General features: G+C 42.3%; 1 protein-coding gene across 4 annotated transcripts in view; it reads right to left on the reverse strand.

Moving 5' to 3' along the window:
- The window catches only part of NIPAL3 (NIPA like domain containing 3), a 57,260-nt gene that overhangs the window by 28,403 nt on the left and 9,996 nt on the right, over positions 1–18,861 (reverse strand). For all 4 annotated transcript variants that reach the window (XM_027520299.1, XM_027520300.1, XM_027520294.1 and 1 more), the window contains 2 exons: positions 4,308–4,376; positions 2,393–2,564 (listed from right to left, as the gene is read on the reverse strand). In XM_027520299.1, coding sequence (XP_027376100.1) covers positions 2,393–2,564; positions 4,308–4,376 — 241 coding nt within the window. The remainder of the gene's footprint in view (positions 1–2,392; positions 2,565–4,307; positions 4,377–18,861) is intronic.

Consider the following 18,861-nt stretch of genomic DNA (forward strand, 5'->3'; position numbering starts at 1 on the left):
ATGTGAAACATGGGGACACGGAGGCTGAGAGAGGGAAAGGAACCCCTCAAGACCATGCAGCTGCCAAGAAAAGGCTCAAATCTAGGACCGCTGGAGGCCAGGGGTCCTGCTCCTTCACGGCAATGTCCACTTCTGATGTTTCCCCCTGGTTCTTTTCTCTCCCTGACTCTTCCAAGCTTGCAGACATGTTCAAACGTCCTCATGACTGTCCTAAAAGAGGAGGCTGGCATTGATTGTGAATAGCCCTGGATTACTGTCTCAGGTCTGCCTCTTCTGGCTGCGTTTTCTGGGTTGGTCACTTCACCTGAGAATTCCTTTCCTGATTCAGCCTGCACCAGCGGGCTGAGCGTTAGTAGTCAGGAAACCACGAATAGCTCGGAATCAGCCACAGTGTGAGTATTTATACCAGAAATACTACAAATCAGGTCTTCCTTTTCTTTCTTACTGTTCTGTCCTTTCCCTACCTCCTTTCACCTTCTCTCTTCTTTCATTTTCTCTCTCTCAAGTTCGTTTATCAGTACACCACTGAAAATACCTACTTCTCCCTGGAGAAGGAAATGGCAACCCACTCCAGTATTCTTGCCTGGAAAAATTCCATGGACAGAGGAGCCTGGCAAGCTATAGCCCATGGGGTTGCAAAAGAGTTGGACACAACTAAGCAACTGAGCACACAGAGTTATAGGGTCAATTAAATGAGATAACACATGCAAATTATTTATCACACAGTTTGTGATCAATAACTGAGCTATTATTATTATTAAAGCATCTGGAACAGTGACTAATATGTAATAGGTAACCAACAAATGGTGGTTATTATTTTAATATTTATTTATTTTTAATGTTATTTTTTTCTGGGTGACTAAGAAGCTCTAAGATCTCTGTAATTTCCAAGGGCTGATCCCTGAATTTCATCATTATAATTTGCTCTATTTTAAAGAATTTGGTTATTTGATCCTTATTAAACTTTAAAGGCTAGTATTTAAAGCACCTGTCATTCAGTCACATATTCCTCTTTGTGAATAAAGGTTCTGAGAGCCCTTTGGACAGATCAGCAATGCACAGAGGACAAATCTATTAAAACCCTGTTGGGATGAGCAACAACACAGGTGTGAAACGTGGGCCAGATGTAAGACAGTAGGGAGAAGTCATGACTATGGTAGACAACTTGCCTCAGTGAAAGGCACTCAAATGATATTTTGAAACAATATTGTGTGGGTAAGAACATGGCATACCTGAAGATCTTGGTCATCTTGTAGGCTGCCTGTTTACCCACCCTGGTCAAGAAAGAGGGGCTTTCAATAAATAGGATGAGGGAAAGGAAATAAGTTTCCACTCCTTTGCCAACTCCTGGTAATTGGTAATGACTGCCTGAAGCCCTGAGGATTCTGAGGGCCCATCCAGGCTCACGAGGAAGGAAGACTATGATTGATTAGTGATGTCTGCCTTGGGTACAGGAGGGGCTATAATTGCCAGGCATACACCATCCCTGCTGGCCCTCTTAGAAGGGCCTCTTAATTCCAGGAGGATTAAGACTCAAAATATGATTTTCTCCTTTAAGAGCAGGGAAGAGCTTCTCAGCACTACAGTCCTTGCCAGTAAGATGAAAGGAAATATTTCAAAGCAAGTTCACTGTTCTTGCTCCTATGTACAAAAAAACTATTGTCCACTAATCTACTAAAATCTTTTATTTAACGAAAAAAGAATTTTTTCTAATTCTATTTTATTTGTGACCTCATGAACATCAAAACTCCTTCGTCTTCTAGATGGTTTAAACATTCTGAAACACTGGTTCAGTGATTACAAAAATTACAGAAAAAATGGCAGATGAGAAAGTTGATGATGTTTTTAAAATTATATCAGTGGATGTAAAAAGATCAGTGAATAAGGTGAATATGCATTCCTTACAGGGGCTTCTCTGCTGGCTCACATGGTGTGAGATATCTGAATTCTATGAAAGCTTAGTTTATTTTCATGGTGTTAGGATGAACGGGTCAAGGTTAATCTTCCTTCTGCAGTAGAAATAAAAAGCAACTCTGATGAACGTTCTGAATCTTAAACAGATTTGGGAGGCAAATAGCCTGGTGTGCATCCCAGCCCTGCTCCTTACTAGCTGTGTGATTTGGGAAAAGCAGCTTCACCACTCTGTGCCTCAGTTTCCTTATCTGTAAAATGAGAATAATAACAGTGTCTCCCTCAAAAGGCTGCCAGGAGAATCAGTATCTGTAAGTGCTTAGAGTAGGGGCTGCTGTGTACGAAGCCCTTTGTAAGTGTTAGGTTTTATTAGCAAAGCAAAAGCTGGCTTGTTGAACAGGTCTCTTTGATCCTGGTGGTGACACTGATCACAGAGGTGGGCGAGTCCCAGGGGAGGGGTGGGGCGGGAGCTGTGTCTTACCTATCACAGAGACAGCGCTGAGGGGCACGATCAGAGAGAGAGGAGCAAAGGCGTAGGAGGCAAACACGCCCAACTCGCCCAGAAGCATCAGGAACAGGCCCAGCCACCATGTCTTGGTCTTGAAATAGGCCCGAGGGTCCTTGGAGCCTGCGAGGCGGATGTGGCAGTACTTCTAGAAGTCCAAGAAAGAACACGATTCATCCAGATCTCTGGGGAAAAGATGCTACAGCACACGAATCCTAAATCCACACCCTTCCCCCAACTCTTAAAAATAACTTGGGGGAGATTGTCAGAGTTTTCTGAGTCCTCCCTCAGAGAAGAGTAAACACTGAGACAAGAGCTCTCAAACTGGCTGCAAGGCTTTACATTCTCCAGGAAGCTTTAAAAAAATACATGTGTCTGGGCCTCATTCTCAGAGGGGAGGTGTGGGCAAGGCCTGGAAATGTGCATTTCTGATGTACATCACAGGCAACGGGCAGTCTGGGGTGAGAGCCATGACCTATGGACCCCCACTTTAGCCTGGCCCTCGGGTTGACCCTCTAACTGCAAGGCTCAGAAGTCCCCGTGTTCAGGGTGCCCACCTGGATACACTCTTTTTTGGAGAAATGCCCACAGCGCTGCTGGGCAGACTGTGAGTGTTAGTGGGTCTTCCCCTCCCTTGGGAGGACACTTGGCCCAAGCAGGGACAGTGTTCCTAGTTCTGGAAATGTGAACTTGGGACACAGACCCTGAGGCAGTGACTAAGGAAAGCCCCAAAGGCATGCTGACTCAGAGGGTCAAGCCTGCCACGTGGGTTGGATCATGGTGCGGGGTTGTGTAGAAGCAGAAACGGAAGCAGAGGAGCTGGTGTGCAGAGGGAGGAGAGGGAGTCAGACGAGGAGCCAGGAGACCACGCAGCCTCAGAAACACACACGTGTGCACACGCGGAAGCAGAGTTTCCATGTGCCCGCTCTAGAGAGGCGGAGCAGCTTGCTCGCTGAAGCTGGGGCAGCATGGAGGGAAAGGATTAGTCATGTGCTGTGTTTGTCCGGCTTGCCGGCGTCCAGTCTGTTTTTTTCTTTCTTTTTAAGTTGTGGCATGTGGAATCTTTAGTTGTAACATGTGGGGTCTAGTTCCCTGACCCGGGACTGAACCCGGGCCCCCTGCATTGGGAGCATGGAGCTTAGCCACTGGACCCCCAGGGAGGTCTCAGGTGTCAAGTCTTATGCTGGGCCTCCCAGAAGCAGTCCTTGAAACAAGGGCTAGGAAGCAGGGCATAGATTTGGGAGGTGATTCCAGGAAGCAAAATCAGGGAGGTGCAAAGCGAGACAGGCTAGGGAAGAAGGTCATTGACGGGTACACTAGAGGGTGAGTTAGTGCTTAAGGCAACTGGGGCTCAATTCCACTGAGGACCCTTTAAGCGACCCTGTGAACGCTCCTCAGAACCATCCAACCCAAGGACGGGGGGCTGGGGGTGTTTATCCATTGAACCCCAACCCCCATGGGTTGAAGGCTGCCCTGGGGCATTAACAACCACACCAGCACCCAACACACGCAGCTGGTTGTCTAGCTGCACCTGCAGCCAGTGGGGGTCATTCCCACGGTGTTCTGAGCTCACGCCAAACCACAGCTGCCTGGGATCTCAACTAGGCCAAGGGCATGTGGGGCAGGGCGTCCACAGCAGCTGCTCCAGGGCACTCCCCACCCCACCTAGAGACTTCTAAATAACAGAGAGCGCTGTCTTCATAGTTGAGGGATGATGGGGGATGAAGTGGGGCATAGAAACAAGAGAGAATCCTGGAACCATCCACCATGTATTGTCCCAACCCCGGGATGGGGGGCAACATCCCACTGGGAGGAGGCAGACACGCCTGCCCCAGATAACCCGACTCTGGCTACATCTCTGCGCTAGGCAGTGCTGGCGATGGAAACATACCTGGAGATTCAGTGCAATGCTGACCACAAGGTGCCCGAAAATGGCCAGGAGAGCACCGATCAAGTTTTCCTGTAAGGAAAGTTCACAGAAGCAGACATGAATGAGCTGGGCCTAAGCCAAGGGGACCCAGAACACAAACTGTTCAAACAGTTTGAACCCAACTGTTTGCTGTTCCAAAACAAAATCAGAAAAACAACCTTCATTACAAAACCACGCCTCCTCAGACCCTCTACTGGAATTTTTCTGCCCGAGTTTCATCTGGCTGCCTTGCTAGTTTAGAGAACATAGCCTAAGAACTGGACACTACCAGAAAGCACCAACTTCTGCCCACTGACCCCAAGGATCTGATAAGGCCCAAGTCTGCTCTCCCAGTCCCCTTACTATATTGACTTGGCACAGGCTGGCACAGAAGTCAGAATTTACAGGAAAAACACAGGCAGGGATATGTTCGCCATCTAATCAATGGAGTCTTCCTCTTCCCAGAGGGGTCTCAGTGAGACTCTTTTAACTGGCAAAGTTGCTGATGACACTTTTACTTCTTTAATTTATAAAAATCTAATTTATGTCACCTTAAGAATGAGGTTCAGATTCGTTAGCATGACATTTTTTTAAAAGAAAACTTTATACAGTGATAACCAAATATATATTCACTATAGAATAATTAGGAAATATAAATGAAAAGAATAATACAAGATTAAAAAAATCATAGACAGTTACTGCAAATGTTTTGTTTTTTGTAAAAAAAATTTTCCGTCCATAAATTTAGATGTCAATAGAAATGTTAATATATTTTATAGAAATAAGATGATAACCTGGTCCTTTACCTAAGGTATTATAAACGCACTCCCCATGCATGTGTGTACTAAGACACTTTAGTTGTGTCCGACTCTTTGCGACCACATGCATGGATTGTGACCTGTCAGGCTGCTTTGTCCGTGGGATTCTCCAAGCAAGAATACTGGAGTGGGTTGCCATTTCCTCCTCCAGGGGATCTTCCCAGGGATCGAACCCTTCTCTTATGTCTCCTGGGTTAGCAGGTGGGTTCTTTACCACTAGCACCTGTAAAGCCCCTGATTCTATGAGTTTGACTATTTAAGATACCCCATATAAGTAGAATCATGCAGTATCTGTTTTTCTGTAACTGGCTGATTGCCTCAGTCAATTTGGGCTGCTGTAACAAATGTGACAGACTGAGTGGCCACTATTTCTCACAGGTCTGGAGGCTAAGAGGTGCAGGATTAAGGTGCTGGGTGATTCTGTTCCTGGTGAAAGCCCTTTTCCTGGCTTGCAGATGGACACCTTCTTGCTATGTCCTCACATGGTAGAGAAAGAGAACTAACTCGGTCTTGTCTCTCTTACAATGGCACTAATCCCATTTATGGATGCCCCATTCTTGTAATTGCCTCCCAAAGTCCCCATCTCCAAACACCATCACATTGGGAATTATGACTTCCACAAATGAATTAGGGTAGAAGGACAACAGGCACATTTAGTCTAGCACTTACTTCAGTTTGTATAATGTCCTCAAGGTTAACCCATGTGGTGGCATACTACAGGATTTCCTTCTTTTTTTAAGGCTGGGTAATATTCCATTGTGGGCTTCCCTGGCGACTCAGTAGTAAAGAATCTGCCTGCCAATGCAGGAGATGTGGGTTTGATCCCTGGGTCAGGAAGATCCCCTGGAGGACGAAATGGCAACCTATTCCAGTATTCTTGCCTGAGAAATCCCATGGACAGAGGAGTCTGGTGGGCTACAGTCCACGCATGGAGTTGCAGAGAGTCAGACACGACTTAGCAGCTAAACAACAACATCCCACATTCCATTGCAGTACATACCACATTTTCTTTCTTCATTTATCAATGGACATTTGGGTTGTTCCCACATCTTGACTGCTGCCAATAGTGCAGCAATCAACAACAGAGCACCGATATCTCTTTGAAGTCTTGATTTCAGTTCTTCTGGATCCTGCCCAGATTTTTGACCCATAGAATTTGAGCAGTAAAATGGTTGTTGTTTTTAGCTGCTTAGGTTGTTTGTTATACAGCCACAGCTAACTGATGCGCTTCCCTGGTGGACCAAGGCCGCCTAACAATCCAGCAGTTCTGGGCTGGGACTCAAGATGTGACTCTATTCCAGATGTTTACAAGTGGGTGGTTTTCATCTTCCACTGATCTGAGTATGGATCACTCTACTGTTGGGTGGTTTCCCACTTTTTTGCTCTGTGAAGGTATTTTAATGTCTTCCCATCTTCATGTCTGGCTCTAAAAGCCTTTTAAGGCCATTCCATGAACCCGGAATATCTTAAATTAACTTGTCACTATCTTTTTTATTGAGACAAAATTAAAAAACCATAAAAGCCAGCATTTTGACCTTTTCAAATGTTTTGTTTCTAGTGTATTCACAATGTTGTTACAAGTAATGGCACTGAAAACAGTGGAATAAAAGAACTCCAGGGAACCATCCTTCCAGAAAAACCGTGAATGAACTCGTAAACACTGTCTAAATCAATTTTTATACAACTCTGGAGTCTAGTTAAAAACTTATAACAAGCAGGGGAAGGCCTGGTAAAGAAAGAAGCACTTGCTTTATGGGCAGAGAGCACTGCGGCATTTTAAATCACCTGCCAACTATTCCTTAAACTACAGACCCATGGTCGTCATGAGGACAGAGGGAGCAATAAGGACTTTATTTGTTAGAAATTGTGGCTGTGGATTCTGACCTGTCTGGCACAAAGGCTTGCCTTTGTTTTGCCTGACTTGGAGGCATTCCAGGGTTGGTGGGAAGCTTCCAGGATGCTATTGCCAAAAGCACTTAAACGTACAAGTATTGGACACAGCAGCCTGGAGCAAGGGATAGCACAGGGATGAACAACAGACAGAAGGGAAAGGCTGGGCATGAAGAAGCCAGGAAGGAAGATATAGGGGGACAAGGTGAGTTGGGAAGGGCTTTTAAAAGCTCCCAAGGATCCTGAGGAATCAAGAAGACAATTCACATACCCAGGGCTGGATGTGTGCTCCATAAAACACTTGAGAAGATGCTAAGCCTTCACCTCTGGTAGCCTTCAGGCAGAGGAGAAGCAGCAAGAATTCAGACAGAGTTGTAAACAGACTGGTAAAGCTTGGAGCAGTGCCCCAGCAGAGCCAGTCTGCAAAGCCTGGGAGAGTTTTGTCTTGTTTTGCTTTTGCTCTAGGCATTCAAGGAACTCTACTGAAACACAAACTGACCACCAAGCTAACACACACAGACTTGGGTGAGCCACACACAACAGAAAATAGACTTTACCAAAAAAAGTTGAGAAAAATCACTAACCAAGCAAACAATAACAAACCACAACAAACAGCAACCAAAAATGGGGGGTGCAGGGGTGGGGTGCATCTGATTTCCAGAGTTGCCACATAACCTGTTTCTGTTTGGCCGCCCTGCACAGCCTGTGGGATATTAGTTCCCTGACCAGGGATTGAACCTGGGCCCTCAGTAGCGAAAGCACCACATCCCTAACCACTGGACCTCTAGGCAAAGTTGCCACATAACCTCGAATTGTGCCATACTGATAACTAAATCCAGAACATTTCCATCACCCCCCAAAGAAATCCCAAACCCATTAGCATTTATTCCCCATTTCGCCTCCCCTCATTTTCTGGAAACCACTAGGCTGCTAGCTGTCTCCATGGATTTGTCTATTTTGGACATAAATGGGACCTTACCATATGTGGTCTTTTGTGACTGGCTTCTTTCACCTAGAATAATGTTTTTAGGGTTCATCTAACAAAATCGGCACTTCATTCCTGCTTATGGCCAAGTAATATTCCACTATATGGATATACCACATTTTGTTTATCTGTTCGTCAATTACATTTGAATTATTTCTACTTTTTGTCTATCATGATTGTTGTTATGTTTGTGTACATTATATGTGTGTGTATATATATATATGTATATATAAGTGTGTGTGTGTTTTCAATTTTCTTGGGATTTTTCTAGTAGGAATGGGGTTGCTCAGTCACATAGTAACTCTATGTTTTACTTTTGAGGAACTGCCAAGTTGTTTCCTATAGTGGTTACAACAATCTACATTCCCACCAAACAAGGGTTCTAATTTCCCTACATCATTGCCAACACTTGCTATTTTCCTCTTTAAAAAAAAAATTATGATAGCCATACCAAAGAGTATGAAATGGTATCTAATTGTGGTTTTGATTTGCATTTCCCTAATGACTTATGGCACCCCACTCCAATACTGTTGCCTGGAAAATCCCATGAATGGAGGAGCCTGGTGGGCTGCAGTCCATGGGGTCGCTAAGAGTCGGACATGACTGAGCGACTTCACTTTCACTTTCCACTTTCATGCATTGGAGAAGGAAATGGCAGCCCACTCCAGTGTTCTTGCCTGGAGAATCCCATGGACGGAGAAGCCTGGTGGGCTGCAGTCCATGGGGCTGCACAGAGTTGGACACGACTGAAGTGACTTAGCAGCAGCAGCAGCAGCAATGACTTATGATGTTGAGTATCTTTTCAGCTATATATTGGCCATTATTATATCTTCTTCAGAGAATTGTTTATTCAAATCTTGACCTATTTTTTAAAATTCACATGTAATAAAATGGACTATTAGTCATCTTAAAACATATAATTCAGTAGCATTTAGTACATTTTTAATGTTGTGCAACCCTTTGCCTATTTTTAAATTTTTATTATTGAGTTGTAAGATTTCTTTGTGCATTTGTTAAAAGATTTTTATTATTTTTATTATCTTTTTATTATTGAGTTGTAAGATTTTTTTATATCAGTTCAGTTCAATCGCTCAGTAGTGTCTGACTCTTTGCGACCCCATGGACTGCAGCATGCCAGGCTTCCCTGTCCATCACAAACTCCCAGAGCTTAGTCAAACTCATGTCCATTGAGTGGGTGGTGCCATCTAACCACCTCATCTTCTGTCGTCCCCTTCTCCTGCCTTCAATCATTCCCAGCATCAGGGTCTTTTACAACGAGTCAGTTCTTCTCAGCAGGTGCCCAAAGTATTGCAGTTTCAGCTTCAGCATCAGTCCTTCCAATGAATATTCAGGACTGATTTCCTTTAGGATGGACTGATCGGATCTCCTTGCAGTCCAAGGGACTCTCAAGAGCCTTTTCCAACACCACAGTTCAAAAGCGTCAATTCTTCGGCACTCAGCTTTCTTTATAAGATACTAAACCTTTGTCAGATGTATGATTTGCAAATATTTTCTCCTATTCTATGGGTCAAAGCTTTATTTTCTTGACAGTGTGCTTTGACAAACACAAGTTTTTAAGATTGATTGATTATTTTTTTCTTCTGTTGCTATGTGGTTTTTGGCATCATAATTTTAAAAAACATCATCCAATACAAGGTCACAAAAATTTATACCTATGTTTCTTTCCAAGACTCTTTCTTTCCAAAAACTCTTTCCAAGAATATTTAGGTCTTTGGTCCATTTTGAATTAATTTTTTTTACATGATATGAGGAAGGAGTCCAGCTTCATCTTCCTACATGTGGGTATCCTAGTTGACCCTACATCATTTGTTTGAAAAAACTATATTATTTTCCTGTTGAGTGGTCTTAGCACCTTCGTCAACTATCAATTGACCACAGAGGTATTGGTTTATTTCTGATCTCTGTATTATATATAGTCCACTGATCTGCATATCTATCCTTATGCCAATACCACACTGATTGCTGTAGCTTTGTAAAAGTTTTGAAATCAAGAAGTGTGAGTCTTCCAACTTTGTTCTTCTTTTCCCAAGACTGTTTTGGCTAGTTAGAGTCCCTGGTATTTCCATGGGATTGTAGGATCAGCTGGTCTCTAATTTCTCTTTCTTCCTTTTCACATATTTGTGAGTTTCCCTGTTTGCTGCTCTGAATTTCCTTCTGTTATTGATTTCTTATTTCATCCCACTGTGATCAGAGGACATGCTTTGTATCAGTGGTCCCTAACCTTTTTGGAGCTAGGGACCACTTCTGTAGAAGAGAATTTTTCCAAGGATGGGGGCAGAGGAGAGAAGCAGTTCAGATGGTAATACAAGTAATGGGAATGATGAGGAACAGCAGATGAAGCTTTGCTTGCTTGCCCTTGCTCACCTCCTGCTGTGGGGCCTGGTTCCTAACAGGACATGGACAGGTACCGGTTCACCGACAAGAGGTTGGGGACCCCTGCTTTATATGACTTCAATCTTTTATTTGACATTTGTTTTGTAGCTTAACATATGCTCTATCCCAGAGACTGTTCCATGTGCATTTGAGAAGAAGGTGTATTTTACTACTGTTGAGTGGAGTGTTCTATAGATGCCTGTTTGCTCTAATTGGTTTATGGTATTGTTCAAGTTTTCTATTTCCTTGATGATCTTCTGTCCAGTTGTTCTATCCATTATTAAAAACATGGTATTAAAGTGTCCAACTATTACTGTGGAACTATTTCTTCCTTTAATTCTGTCATTTTTTCCTTCATATATTTTAAGACTCTATTAGGTGCACATATTTTACAACTGCTATATCTTCTTATGGACTGACTTTTGTATCATTATATAATGTCCTTCTTCGTCACTCATAACAATTTTTGTCTTAAAGTCTATTTTTTCCAGTGCTAATACACCCACTCAAGCTCTCCTTTGGTTACAATGAATGGAATATCTTTCCCCATCTTTTTACCATCAACCTATTTGTGTCTTTAAATCTAAAGGACATCTTACAGATAGGATATATTTGGGTCATATTTAAAAAAAGTCATTTCTGCCAATCTCTGCTTTTTAATTGGGCAGAGTTTAATCCATTTACATTTAATATAATTATTGATAAGAAGGACTTCTGCCATTTCATTATTATTCCCCCGTATGTCTATTTTTAGTCCTCAGTTTCTCCATTACTGCCTTCTTTCATGTCAAATAGATACATTTTCTAGAGTACCATTTTAATTCCCTTTTACTATATATTTCTGAGTTGTCTTCCTAGTGATTATACTAGTGATTATAATTACCATCTTAATTTCAGTAGTATACAAAACTTTGCTCCTATATAGCATCTCTCCCTTCTCCACTTATGTTGCAAATTTCTTCATTATCTTTTGCATTTCTTTCATTTAAAAAGATATTGTATTGGATTCTCCATATCTCACTTATCTTTGCTGATAATTTATGTTTCCTGAATAAATGGCCTAATCTGAGCACAAATAAATGGAAATAATGGAAGAATGTGATACATGCCACGAAAGAAGGGGTAGAATTTTAAAGGAGGAACTTATTCTGGTCACAAGAAAGTATTTGGCTCAATGTCATGTGGCAGATGCAGTGGAAGGCCATAATCAAAATCCAGGGTCTTGGATTTTTACATGGCTGAGTTCTTTTCCAAGGGCTGGCCAGCTCTTCTACTAGAGATAGCTTGGTCTTTGTAAACTGACAGACCAGGCTTGTTTAGATTAGAAATGATAATGACAAACAACAACATTTATTGAGCATTTACTACATGTCAAATACTGTTTTAAGTACTTTATATATATTAACTCATTTAATCCTCGTAATAACTACATAAGGTAGGTACTGTTATTTAATTTTACAGTAAACAACAAACTGTGGAAAATTTAAAGAGATGGGAATACCAGACCACCTGACCTGCCTCCTGAGAAATTTGTGTGCAAGTCAAGAAGCAACAGTTAGAACTGGACATGGAACAACAGACTGGTTCCAAATTGGGAAAGGCGTATATCAAAGCTGTATAATGTCACTCTGCTTATTTAACTTATATGCAGAGTACATCATGAGAAATGCTGGGCTAGATGAAGCATGAGCTGGAATCAAGATTGCCAGGAGAAAATATCAATAACTTCAGATATGCAGATGACACCACCCTTACAGAACTAAAGAGCCTCTTGAAAGTGAAAGTGGAGAGTGAAAAAGTTGGCTTAAAGCTCAACATTCAGAAAACTAAGATCATGGCATCTGGTCCCATCACTTCATGGGAAATAGATGGGGAGACAATAGAAACAGTGACAGACTTTATTTTTGGGGGGCTCCAAAATCACTGCAGATGGTGATTGCAGCCATGAAATTAAAAGACGCTTACTCCTTGAAAGAAAAGTTATGACCAACCTAGACAGTATATTAAAAAGTAGAGGCATTACTTTGCCAACAAAGGTCCACCTAATCAAAATTATGGTTTTTCCAGTAGTCATGTATGGATGTGAGAGTTGGACTATAAAGAAAGCTGAGTGCCAAAGAATCGATGCTTTTGAACTGTAGTGTTGGAGAAGACTCTTGAGAATCCCTTGGACTTCGAGGAGATCCAATCAGTCCATCCTAAAGGAGATCAGTCCTGAATATTCATTGGAATGACTGATGCTGAAGCTGAAACTCCAATACTTTGGCCACCTGATGTGAAGAACTGACTCATTAGAAAATACCCTGATGCTGGGAAAGATTGAAGGCAGGAGGTGAAGGGGACAATAGAGGATGAGACGGTTGGACAGCATCACCAACTCAATGGATATGAGTTTGAGGAAGCTCCGGGAGTTGGTGGTGGACAGGGAGGCCTGGTGTGCTGCAGTCCATGGGGTCACAAAGAGTCGGACACGACTGAGCAACTGAACTGAACTGAAGGAAACTGAGGCACCGAGGGTATGAGGTAGCTGGTAAGCTGATGAAGCAGAATTAGAACCTGGGTAGTCTGACATTAGAGCCCATACTCTTAACTGTTATGTCAAACTATGTAATATATAAAGCTCTGGAACAATGTCTGACACAGGATAGGTACTCAGTAATTAGTAGCTATTATCAAGGACTGGGGAATCGGTTCTTGACTCAAAGGCTCCTAGGCTAGTGCAGAATACAGACATTTTACAGAGAAGGGAAGAATAGCATTCCAGACACTTACTCACTTAATCAGTGCCTAGTGTATGCCATGCACTGACTGTCAATGTGCCAGGCACTGTCCCTGCCCTCAGGTCATACATATTAAACACCTGATTATTAGCAATCACACTTCAGTTAGAGCTACCTAGAGAAGCACAGAGGCCTGATTCAGTGTGTGAGAGACGCAGGATTAAGGGAAGTCAGGGAAGCCCCTCTGAGGAACAGTTTCACAAGGACATCTGAAGATGTACACTGGTGGCGGTGAGGTGGAGAAAGCCATTCTACATCCTGTGGGAAACCTGTATGGTGGGAATGAGCATGGCACCTTGTGAGGGATGGAAAGGTGCTGTGGAGAGATACAATCCAGGGGGAAATGGGCTCAGAGGCACTGAGACGTAAAGAGGGACGTGTGTGTGTGTGAGTCTGAGGACCAATGAGGGTTTCTCTGTAGCTGGGGCTATCTTCTAGCAAAGAGAGAAGAAAACTGAGTGTAGAGGGTTAAGGCTTAAGGGGTGGGCTGGCCGGATTGGGAGGGGGCTTTTCTATCTCATACGGTTTGGTTTGGGGCTTGGAGATAATAGGGAGACTCTGTGTCATTACGACTGCTTCTAAGAGAGAAATCAGGATGGCAAGGTTTAGAAGGCCGTAATCTTCAGACTGGGGGCCCTGGAGGCCTTCTTTTACAAAAGTTTTGCTGATGAGCATTGTAAGGGATTCAGCCACCAGACCCTCATTTGCAAGACCCTCAGGCTTTTTGCTGGCTTCCTATTGCGTCCCTTTCTCACTTTTCTCAATAGCTTCTTCCCAGTTCATCAAAGAAGGGCCTGTCTCTCACTCACGTAGAATCTTACGCTGGTACACTGCCCCAAGTTGTAAAACCACTAAGGAACCCAGGGGAATTCTGAAATTTTGTTTCCTGGGAGATTTCTTTAGTGATAAATGCCAATTCCTGGAATTGTTTTCTCTTCCTCTCGCATACATATTTCTGTGAAGGTATGACAGACATTAGAATAGGATACTCTGGCCCTTGTTAGGATATTTGAAATCAGAGAGTCTGATTTAACTGATGTTTGGACAATAAAGACTAGCTTTGTTAATTAGGTTACACCCACAGTTCTAACTTTTGATAAAAAAATATATTCAGGCAAAGTATAAAGTATTTATAATTAAAATACATGTACAAATATTTATAGTAAATATTTGAATTATATTCTATAGTTAAAATATATATTGTTGTTGTTCAGTCGCTAAGTTGTGTCCAACTCTTTGTGATCCCATGGACTGTTGCCTGCCAGGCTCCTCTGTCCATGGGTTTCTCCAGGCAAGAATATTGAAGTGGGTTGTCATTTCCTTCTCCAGGGAATCTTGCCAGACCAGGAATCGAACCTGCATCTCCTGCATTACCAGGTGAATTCTTTACCACTGAGTCACTAGAGAAGCCCATATAGTTAAAATACATTTGTGAATATATGTTTTACAACATAGTAAGGGCAAAATCACTGCAGATGGTGACTGCAGCCATGAAATTAAAAGACGCTTACTCCTTGGAAGGAAAGTTATGACCAACCTAGATAGCATATTCAAAAGCAGAGATATTACTTTGCCGACAAAGGTCCGTCTAGTCAAGGCTATGGTTTTTCCTGTGGTCATGTATGGATGTGAGAGTTGGACTGTGAAGAAGGCTGAGCACTGAAGAACTGATGCTTTTGAACTGTGGTGTTGGAGAAGACTCTTGAGAGTCCCTTGGACTGCAAGGAGATCCAACCGGTCCATTCTGAAGGAGATCAGCCCTGGGATTTCTTTGGAGGGAATGATGCTAAAGCCGAAACTCCAGTACTTTGGCCATCTCATGCAAAGAGTTGACTCATTGGAAAAGACTCTGATGCTGGGAGGGATTGGGGGCAGGAGGAGAAGGGGACGACAGAGGATGAGATGGCTGGATGGCATCACAGACTCGATGGACATGAGTCTGAGTGAAATCCGGGAGTTGGTGATGGACAGGGAGGCCTGGCGTGCTGCGATTCATGGGGTCGCAAAGAGTCGGACACGACTGAGCGACTGAACTGAACTGAACTGAAGGGCAAAGTATAGTTAAATTTATAATATTTCAATTTCCCCAATCTTTTCTGAATAGATTGGGTTAATGCAAGGTGCCCTAAGTGAAAAAAGTTACTAGCATATTGATAGTGCTTTTTTGGTAAACGTCATGGAAACTGTAAAAGCAAAAACAAACCCCTTTTTAAATTAAGTGTGTCTAGTATGTCGTTGTGAACACAAATGAATGAGGCCTTAAACATACTGTTAGCTGATAGGTCAATAAAAATAGTTTATCACTACCTGATTTTTAACACAAAACTCAGAAGGAGTTGAAAGAATTCAGTGATTCACTACACTTCTTCCATTCTGGTTATGTACAGAAGCTCTTCTAGCCATAATAACCAAAGCTTGCAATAGAACAGATGCTAAATTCTATCTCATTCTACCAGTTAGTAATATGCATCTTAAATATTGAAAATAAAGTCCTATTTTTCTCATTCAGATATATTTTTCTAAACAATATTATTTTTTGCTCAAAAATGATAAAATTTATACTGCATTAATCAATTGCTTTTATTCAATTATATAAAGAATTCTGTATTGAATCAACACCTATGAACCTTATGTCAAAGGAAAATTTTTTAAACAAAATTTGGTTACATACTCTACACTTTTTCTTGTAGAAGTATGATAGGTATTTCCATAAAAATTTTAAGTGTTAAAAAGCAGACACATGTAAACAAAGAAGAACAAAGAGTGTTTTTGCTCACCACCCAATTCTACAAGGATTAGGCTGCAATCTGTTGCAGTTGCCGATCAACATTAAGAAAACAACAGGATGTTCTGTGTTTGGACAAACAGGCCCCTTTGAGAGTTAAATGCATATCTCAGGAAAAAAATTTAATGAATCCAGATTCTTGTATCTTCCCACACATAAAAAAAAAAAAAGCACTAAAATCATTAACTTGAGATTTTTTGGGGACTAGCAATAATCTTTTACCCAGATGTATATTTTACTGCATGTGTTTCCTAGTAAAAAATCACATATAAACTGCTTATCTCCCTTACCTCTTCAGAACAGCTTTCTCAGAGCTACTGAGAAGCTGTCTACTGGGCTACAGTCCTCAGTAAGGTCTCTGAACAAAACTTAAACTCACAACTCTTGCAATGTGAAATTTTAAGTCAACACACATTTTTGGGATAATATTCTGTGGGGGAAATGGAACTTAGGGAGGAAAAGGAAAGATGTAAAATTTCCAACTGTTAAAGAAGAGTTTTTTTAGAAGACTGATGGTAGGTTATCAAGTGGTCTTTATACTTTGGGGGCTTTAGTTAAGCATATATAAGAGTTAAAAAAATAGAATTTAAACGCACCAGGAACTATATGCTTTGCAGATATTTAAATCTGTACTGAAAAGTTTGAAGTTTTAGATGTCTACTAAAAGAAAGTGTGAGAAAAGACACTGTTTCCTTGGAGGGTCAAGTTTGAGGACTTCAAAGGAAGTCCTTCCCTCTGTGTTTGGCTCTTAGGATTGAAAGCAAGAACATCAGCTTCATAACAGGCAAAGATCCTGGGGCCAGACAGGTACCCTAATACCTCAGTTTACCTATGCTAATGAGCAAATTGTTATAAACTGGCAGTAATTTTGCAGGAACTGTCTTGGGCAGGTAGAAGACTGGTTCCTGCTCTAACACCTCAAAGCTGCTTTTTCTAAACTTTAGTGGGAGACAGAGGAGAGCTGAAACAGGCTCCAGGAATTGTGGGTGATGCTGTTCAGAGGGCAGGTGTGGGCCACACACATATGCAGGTTCAGGGTAGGCAGGACGGTGGGATCTGCTTCACTGAGCCTCCGTTCCTCTCTGCTCTGCTGGGCGGGAGGACAGTACTCCTCTGCCAGAGCTGGTGCAGAAACTTCTTGAGATTGTTTGGAAGAAACACTTAACACAGCAACTTAGAATTAGGGTGAACCATATGAAATGACTGATATCCAACCAGTTTTGACCTACAAAGGTGGAAGATTCACATGGTTCAACCTGTAACTGGTAGTTGCTATCTTATTTTTACCAGGGAGACCAAGCTGTCCTCTGAAAAGACTAAGTCTACGTGGCTGTTAGAGAATGTGCTGTGAAATGTGACACAAAATGGAGTCATTTAAGTCAAGGGGTTTTAAAATGGGGCTGTGAGGCCATTAAGGAGATGGACCTTACATACATCCTCACGGGACGGAACCATGACCTCCAAGGACTCTGTAAACCCACGTGCAACTTGTCACAGTAACGACTTCCCCCAGCTCTAGTGATGGCCTTAGAGCTCAATCACACTTAGCCACAATGAGCTTCTGTCTCTAACTCCAATGAAAATCCCTTGTAACGCAAGCCTCCCTTCACCTTTAAAAGCCCTTGACTTTTACTGTTTGAATTGATACTTGAATCTGTGTGCCCTGGACTGCAGTTCTCGAATTCCAAATGAACTCTTTTTCTTTGATTATTTCTCCCTAGGTTTATTTAGGTTGACAGTGTTGTTAACAACTTGCCTAGGGGCAGTAAAGAGATAAAGACAGGACATAAGCAGCTGTGGCCAAACAGACAAGTCAATCAGAGAAGAGGCTATGGAGGTGTGAAACCCAGAAGGAAAATTGTGAAACTAACAATGAATAGGGGTGGTGTGGCAGAGGGATGGACTGGGAGTTTGGACTCGGAGTTTGGAATTAGCAGAGGCAAGCTATTTTATATGGAATGGATAAACAAGGTCCTACCGTATAGCACAGAAAACTATATTCAATATCTTGTGATACCACAGTAGAAAAGAATATGAAAAAGGATATGTATGTATATACGGAATATAATTATATATGTATATACATATATTTATACATATAAATATATATATGTATAACTGAACCACTTTGCTGTACAGTAGAAATTAACACAACATTGTAATTCAACTATACTTCAATAAAATAAATTAAAAATAATAAAGGCTGCTGTTTATGGAGCAGTTATACATATTGTATATATGTCAGGCATGGCACTAAGGCCTTTCTACACATCACCTTTGAGCCACAAATGACCCTATGAAGTGGGTATTACTCTGAGTCCTGTTTTAGCACACAAGCTTGAAGGAGTTTAGTGATGACCAAAGGAAGGCTCAGTTCAGTTCAGTTCAGTCACTCAGTCATGTCCGACTCGTTGCGACCCCATGAATCGCAGCACGCCAGGCCTCCCTGTCCATCACCAACTCCCGGAGTTCACCCAGACTCACGTCCATCGAGTCAGTGACGCCATCCAGCCATCTCATCCTCTGTCGTCCCCTTCTCCTCCTGCCCCCAATCCCTCTCAGCATCGGAGTCTTTTCCAATGAGTCAACTCTTTGCATGAGATGGCCAAAGTACTGGAGTTTCAGCTTTAGCATCAGTCCTTCCAAAGAACACCCAGGGCTAATCTCCTTCAGAATGGACTGGTTGGATCTCCTTGCAGTCCAAGGGACTCTCAAGAGTCTTCTCCAACACCACAGTTCAAAAGCATAAGTTCTTCAGCGGTCAGCCTTCTTCACAGTCCAACTCTCACATCCATACATGACCACTGGAAAAACCATAGCCTTGACTAGCCGGACCTTTGTTGGCAAAGTAATGTCTCTGCTTTTCAATATGCTATCTAGGTTG

This window comes from Bos indicus x Bos taurus, chromosome 2 (genome assembly GCF_003369695.1).
Source record: "Bos indicus x Bos taurus breed Angus x Brahman F1 hybrid chromosome 2, Bos_hybrid_MaternalHap_v2.0, whole genome shotgun sequence".
Classification (NCBI taxonomy): domain Eukaryota; kingdom Metazoa; phylum Chordata; class Mammalia; order Artiodactyla; family Bovidae; genus Bos; species Bos indicus x Bos taurus.